Source organism: Limulus polyphemus, unplaced genomic scaffold (assembly GCF_000517525.1).
Source record: "Limulus polyphemus unplaced genomic scaffold, Limulus_polyphemus-2.1.2 Scaffold3399, whole genome shotgun sequence".
In the NCBI taxonomy this organism is placed as follows: Eukaryota; Metazoa; Arthropoda; class Merostomata; order Xiphosura; family Limulidae; genus Limulus; species Limulus polyphemus.
The window spans coordinates 76,606-83,955 of NW_013669009.1; the positions used below are offsets into that span (position 1 = coordinate 76,606).

At 29.0% G+C, this 7,350-nt stretch overlaps 1 protein-coding gene across 1 annotated transcript in view; it reads left to right on the forward strand.

Moving 5' to 3' along the window:
• The window catches only part of LOC106469289 (transcription initiation factor TFIID subunit 5-like), a 66,484-nt gene that overhangs the window by 30,994 nt on the left and 28,140 nt on the right, over positions 1-7,350 (forward strand). Inside the window, exons 11-13 of the mRNA XM_013929775.2 lie at positions 1,591-1,736; positions 2,783-2,920; positions 6,234-6,315. Of these exons, the coding sequence (XP_013785229.1) occupies positions 1,591-1,736; positions 2,783-2,920; positions 6,234-6,315 (366 nt within the window). The remainder of the gene's footprint in view (positions 1-1,590; positions 1,737-2,782; positions 2,921-6,233; positions 6,316-7,350) is intronic.

Below are 7,350 nucleotides of genomic sequence, written 5' to 3' on the forward strand. Positions count from 1 at the left end.
TTTCCTAATTTTTTATGGTTGCGAGATCGGTCAAATGTACTAAACTCTTACAGAGATTAATTACTGAAAATAACAGATTAAATATAAAGTTTTTTCTTAAGAAATGTTTGATAACTATTTGGACATTATAAAGATTTCGCATGTGAAATTTCGAAATTTTCTGATTCATAAAAGTATTTTTAAAACCTAAAATAAAAAGTACTTTGCATGATAGATAGGCAAGATGTGAAAAGAAAAAAAGGCATGAGAGAAACATTGCTTTACAAAGCTTAAGACTTAATAAAAAAATTAGATATTTTGCGTATGAAACCATTGTAATGTTTACTGATAAACTTCCAAATTTCATTAACATTTGCTTACTAATTTAAAGTTATAGCATGAAAACTGTAACAAGCACAAAATGGTTACGAGGTCGGTCCCAAGGACTGAACCCGGGTTGAAAGAGTTAATCAAAAATAAACCCTGCAGTAATCCTTGAATAGTCAGAGAAACAAATCTTTGTCTGTGTTATAGAAGTTACATCATATTTTGTTTCATTGGAAACTATTAGAAACATTACATTTTTTACTGGGATTTCTCTGGTGATTTCTATCTTAAAACAATTTAGAGTATTTTAGTGCATGAACTGTTCTTTAGCTAGTATCAGTGTGGGAAGTTTCAAGAAGTGTTTTTTTTTACATGTGATATTTTGTGTTGATATTTAAAATATTTATATTTTTAAAATTAACTCCTTAAACCCAAGCAGATGCTGCCAGTGTCTGGCCAAAAATTCTGAATTACCCATCAGATGGTGATGGCATCCAATAATATTTATGTCTCTTTGACTGAAAACTAATCCAAACCATGTTATCATCCACAAGATTAAGAGAATTTAAATTTTATAAGGTATAGTGATAATTATTAGGAAATCATGAAAATGATTCTTGCAGAAAACATGTTTATTTCTTCACAGGAAACCCTTTTCAAAGCATCCCAATTCCAGAATTCAGATAAAAGCTATAAATTATCAGTCATAAAATGTAAGAAAGAGATATGTAGATAGTTAAAAATAGTAAATAGTTAACTTATCTCTTTGCAGTCTGTGTGATAGCCAGTTATGGGAAATTAGATGTTAAATACCAAGTTTTAGAGATGGTTTCACATACTTGATAATAATAGAGGGAGAGAATATTCTTAAAACATGCCCTAAGCTTTGAATTTTATGAGATGTAGGTGTATTGCAGACATTAAGAAATGATAGATTAAAGTTAGTGAAATTAAAACGTATTCTGTAATTTGCATATAGAGATATCAGTATTCAGCTGTATTTCTCCAAATTATGAAACAAAAATTCATGTATATGAAATATATACAAGTAATAAATTTGCTATCCCTCATACATAGGAATATTAAAATACTTCTTTAGTGTAAACTGCCTTTGACTAGAATTTACAACATACTTAGAACTATATGTTTAATTATCCATACTTCCTGTTAGGTTTCAGTAAGGATGAATGTTGAAACTCAGTTTTAAAAGTGAGTTGTGTGTGTTAAATGTAAAGTATATAATGTTTTTAACATCTATTTTCATGGATATTTATATTGAAACAGAGTTACATGTGTGGAGATAGCTGAAGACTCTAGTCTTTTGGCAGCTGGATTTGTTGATGCAGCTGTTCGTGTCTGGTCCATAACTCCCAACTCTCTGAAGGCCATGAAACCAGCTTCAGAACTTGAACAGACAGACAAAGAAGCAGGTAAAAAATAAATGGCCTAAATAAGAAATTTCCATGCTTAAATTTTATATTTAAGTTCCTGTTTTCATTAATTGAAACTTGTACAGGGTCTCACTTTTCCCAAAGCAGATAATTGAAGAATAAGGAATAAGTTGTTTTTTTAACATTTTGTTTACTTCTTTTTCAGTCAATCAGGTTTTAAAAGATTGAATAACGTATTCACTTAATTACACTTTTTTTCTCAAAACTATGAAATCTTTATTGTAAAAGAGGACGAATGTTCATATGCACCTGTGACGTGAAACTATAGGTGACTTTATATTGCTAGAACTTATCAAAAATTTACTCCTCCTAATTGCATTTTTAAAGATGCATATTACCAGATTTAAAAGAGTATTGTGATATAAATCCCTGGTGCCCCGTTTTTGTTGTCAGTAGTTTATAATAATGTTTCTTTAAATCACAAAATTTTCTCTCAACAATAAGTCTGCTAACTTATAATGCTAAAAATTGAGTTTTGATACCCATGGTTGGCACAGCCCAGATAGTCCATTGTGTAGCTTTGCTACTTAATTACAAACAGTTTCCTGTATAGATCATTTTCTAATTTTATTTCATTCTAAAAAACATTTATGACAACCATTAAAATTTTAAGACAGTTTTTATTTTTGTCATGGCTAAAAAGAATTATAAACGAATGTATATTTTGCTTTCATTCTGTGGCAAAGAAAGCTGTATTGTTCACAAGATGCTTTTTGACTTCTTTTTTGTTGAATGATTTGAAAACTATGCATCACTTTTTACATAATGTTTCTTATTTTGTCAACTACTGTAGCTTGTGTGGGAATGATAAATGACAGCTCATATTGAATAGTTCTGTACACTTAACTGTAATATAACAAAAATAGTTCTCAGGAATGTTAATAACAATGACTTACAAACTCTATTATTAGTTTTATTTAGTGTCTTAATTTCCTTCTGTTTAGGATAATTTCAAAAATTAACCTTCACATCAGTTGCGCTAACTAGTATTATTATTGCTATATTTAACTCTATGTTATCATTAGATGACGTGTTGTACAGGATGATGGATGAATCCAATGCAACAAACATGAGATTGCTCCTAGGACACAATGGTCCTGTATACTCTACCAGTTTCAGCCCTGATAGGAATCTTCTCCTTTCATGCTCTGAGGATGGTACAAGTAGGTATTCAACTTTTCTTTGTCACGGAGTGATTTTTTTCATAGTTACACATCTGGTTACAAGTGTCAAAAATATCATCAGTATAATTATGTGGAGACAATAATGTCAATTAATAAAATGTAGTTGAACCCTCTCACAACATATAAGTCAAAGTGTGCTTCATTAACCTTTTACAGAGTTACATTCAAAAGTTAATTAAACTACTTTATTATCAATGTACATGAATAAACTTAGCATCAAAACGTAGTTAATAAATCAAGTTTTAGTATTGATAAGTTTTATGTTTTTAAGTTTATAATTAAATATTTTAAAAAATCTTCAATCTCACTTTGTGTGAGAATTGTGTCATTTTTTTTCCATATCTTCCCCCTTCTCTTTTTATATTTACCACCTCTCTCTAAAAGTGCAGAATTTTAAGGCAAAGTATAATTTTTATAGCCTTCAATCTTATTTGTTTACAGAATCATAAGCTATAAGATCAGACCCATTTGGCATTCCCACCTGTCACATCCTCTCTTTCACAAACTGCCAATAATTCTCTTTGACGTTTTATATACATATTTATATCATTTATAACAAATAGAATAGCAAAGCTTTAATCTGTCCAATGACATGTAATATTTCAATGGTTTCAGTACAGAGTACTGTCATTTTTGTCTTCAGTTCAGTTTTAAAGTTTATCTCCTGATGTTCAGATTGAGCAGTTAAGAGAATTAATTTAAACCTTTCTTGTCTTAGTTAGAAAACCAGCTAATTATAATAATTATAGGACACTGTTTGCTCTGTGCATATTGTTATTCTGTGTTATTTAAGTAGATAAAAATTATTTAGTGTACTAGTAACATCATTATAAACAAAGTAGGCTTAAATTTTATTGGCAACTGACAGCAAAACAACAACAAGAGATTAAATGTAAGTACTATATTTCTTGATTTTCATGCGTATTTTTTACTTTATTGTTATAAAAGTAACTAAAATTTAAAAATTAGAAACTTATTGTCTTAGATAAGGTTAGATTAGATAAGATAATAAAAGAAAAATAGAAATTCTTCATGGGGTATACTCGTGAACAGCTTCTGTTATATCATTTAATACAGTAAGGTGTGCTGTGCATTTGCTGAGTGACTTACAACTTGTTTTGTGGGATTATTAATTAGACACGATTCAAAGGATGATAAAACAATAAAATTAAGTAGAAACAGATGTAGACTTTAAGCTATTTAGGATAAATAGTTTTAGTTTTATGTTACAATTTGTAATCATTCTAGAAACTAAAAACTTGCACCTTGCATTCTTTTGTTATTATGGAATAAGAAAACTTTGCATTGGTAAGTTCTGTAAAGTAACCTTTCCAGGTCAATTATAGGCACCATCTGCACTTGTAAATTAGTATCACCTTAACTTAATTGCAGCAAAAGAGTCAGGGCTAGTAACCTATTTAGTTACAGGCCACAGGAATGGCCATGAGCAAAGCAGTTTGATGGGAAAGTTTTTACTATAGATTGTAAAATATCCTTCATAAACATTGGTCACTAGTATGTGAGAGCAACCCTCCTTAGTTCTTGGTTAGTGGTATATATATATATATATATATATGAACAACCTTCCATATACATTAGTCAGTAGCATATATGAACAACTTTCCGTAGACAATGGTCAGCAGCATATGTGAATAACCATCTATAGACATTGATCAATAGCATGTATGAACAACACTCCACAGAAATTGGTTACAAGCATAAATGTTAAACAAGATTTTTTTTGTTTTGGATGTCAAATATGAACATGAAGGAACCATTACAGTGTTCTAGATGCTTAAGAACAATGGATGCAGGTTGGTAATTGTATTCTACAGCTGTCAGATGACTACAAAACATTTTTTAGTTTTGTGTATTCTAGACATGCAAGGTATAGTGAGGCAATTTCTATTGAACATAAAATGTCATCTTAAATTAAGATTGGTTTATGAATTGCAAATACAAGATGAAAATTAAGTAACTTATTGTGTCTTGTATTAGGATATTCCTGTATTAATAACTGTTAGTGATAGATTTGAAGTTAGGTCAAAATTAAGTTAGTCATGTGTATTTCATATTAAACTATAATTGCTAAAATAATTCAAATTCGTAAGTAATTGTCTGAATTTGAAATCTGAAATAAGGTTTGGAAGATATTGCATTCCATTTATATAGTGTGGGCTTTTCACATATGTATAATGTATTTTAGAGCGAGCATAACATTGAATGAATACTTTGATAGGTAATATGTTGTTAGCTAAAAATAGAATAAGTATCAGTAGGTAATTTATTATGTTCTTGAGTATTTTGGTAGGTAATATGTTGTAACCTTAAAATAGAATGAGTATCAGTAGGTAATTTATTATGTTTTGAGTATTTTGGTAGGTAATATGTTGTAACCTTAAAATAGAATTAGTAGGTAATTTATTATGTTTTGGGTAGTTGAAAGGGAGCTAAATTTGCGTTAAAATTAGTCAAGTAGTGTGTGCCATATATATATGATGTGGCTATTCTATAAACTCATTTATTACATTGAAAAGTTGAAATTGTGAAATTCAATGTAGAATGAATACTTTTATGTGAATTACTGTGTTATAAATATGGAAGGATGGCATAAGTCAGTCAGTTATCACAGGGGAAAGACCAAATCTGAAATAGTTAACTTTCAGTCTTTTGACTGTAAAATTTGAGTGAAAAATAATTGTATCTTCTCTGCATATAGAATTTAGTCTTTGATGTATTAATTGTACTTCAATTGATTTTTATATTGAGTAAAAGCTAAAATGGATAAGCTTTAAACAAGTGTTTGACATTCCGTAAATGTTGAACGCCTGTTTTAATTACTGATTTGTATCCATTTTAACTGCTTCAGAATATTTTGATTTTAGATATATATTTGTTTATGTATTTGAATTTTTTTGTTTTATTAGGAGCAACAACCTCTTTCAGACAGGTGGTTACTGGTAACCTAATAGATATAGGATACTGTGTGCTTGAGCAGTTGTGTGTATTACTAAAGTTATTTTTCTGTTGTAATTTATTTCACACGTGAGACTTGCAGATAGAGGTTAAATCTGATAGGTGGTGTATCCCCATCACTGTGGGGTATCTTATTTCTCCAAATACTTCTGTTAGTAGGGTACATTATAACTTTCACCATATTGTAGATTATGTACTAACTTTATTTGTGTATCCTTTACATGAAATGGTTTTTGCTTTTAACATCTATTTACTAATTTGTTAAAGGTATCCTTCAAGACAAGGTGATGTAGTCATGGTCTCTTTCTTTTTACAGTTCGATTGTGGAGTCTACTAACATGGACCAACGTTGTTTGTTATAAAGGTCATTGTTTTCCTGTGTGGGATGTTCAGTTCAGGTAAGATCAAGTAATTTAAAGTTTTGTTGTTGTTGTTTTTTTCAATATGTGTCAAACATTATTCTGTTTTTGTTGTTTTTTAATTTAATTTTTGAGTTCTATGCTGTGATTTGAATTAAATTTTTCTTGAACCAGATCATAGTATGAATCTCATGGCTTGGAAAGTATTTTGGATTTATTATAAACAATGTGACCATTGGACATAATTTTCTATTTGGGTAAAACATTACTTTTATCAGCATTGGAGGTTTTGGAATTTACTAATTCCATCATCAAAATAAGTATTTCAAACAACAAGTTAATTGTCATATTTTGAGTCCTTATACATTATCACTTCTTAGCAAAAGATAGAGAATGCAGTTTGAACTGTAACAATATGATGGAATTTTACAGAATATGCAGAATAGCATGTTGTTAAAACATATTATTGAGGAGAACAATAACAGAACTGAAAGGGTTTCTACACTAAAATTAGGAGACAGGTTTTTTTAAAAGGTTTTTTTTTCTTATAAACAAATATTTCAATGAAAATACAACTATAAATAAAAATGTTTGTGTTTTATAATATTCTATTATCTGTAACAAACTAAGTTGAATATAAAAAGAAGCAATAGGTAACTTGATAAAAAGACAGCAATTTGATAAAAACATAGTAATGGTTCTGTAGTATAGGTTAAGGGATTTAGTTTGAAGCAACTGACTGTTATTTAAAGTTATTCTTTTATGAGGAATATTCTTTAATTAGCATTTCAAATTCAGACTGATCTGTTAAGGCTTTAAAGCTGTAATCAGAGAAAGGTTATTTGAGGTTATTACAATGTGTTTAGAATGGATTGTTAGAAAGAAGAGCATCATCAACAAACTATTTGTAAAACAGGGGTTAATATCCTTAAATAAGTTGTTCATTCATGTGTGTTCATGGTAACAAAGTAAAGTGTTAGTATATATATATATATATATATATATATATACACACACACACACATACACACATCAATACAATTTACAAATATGTTCTTAAACTTATTTTTCTTA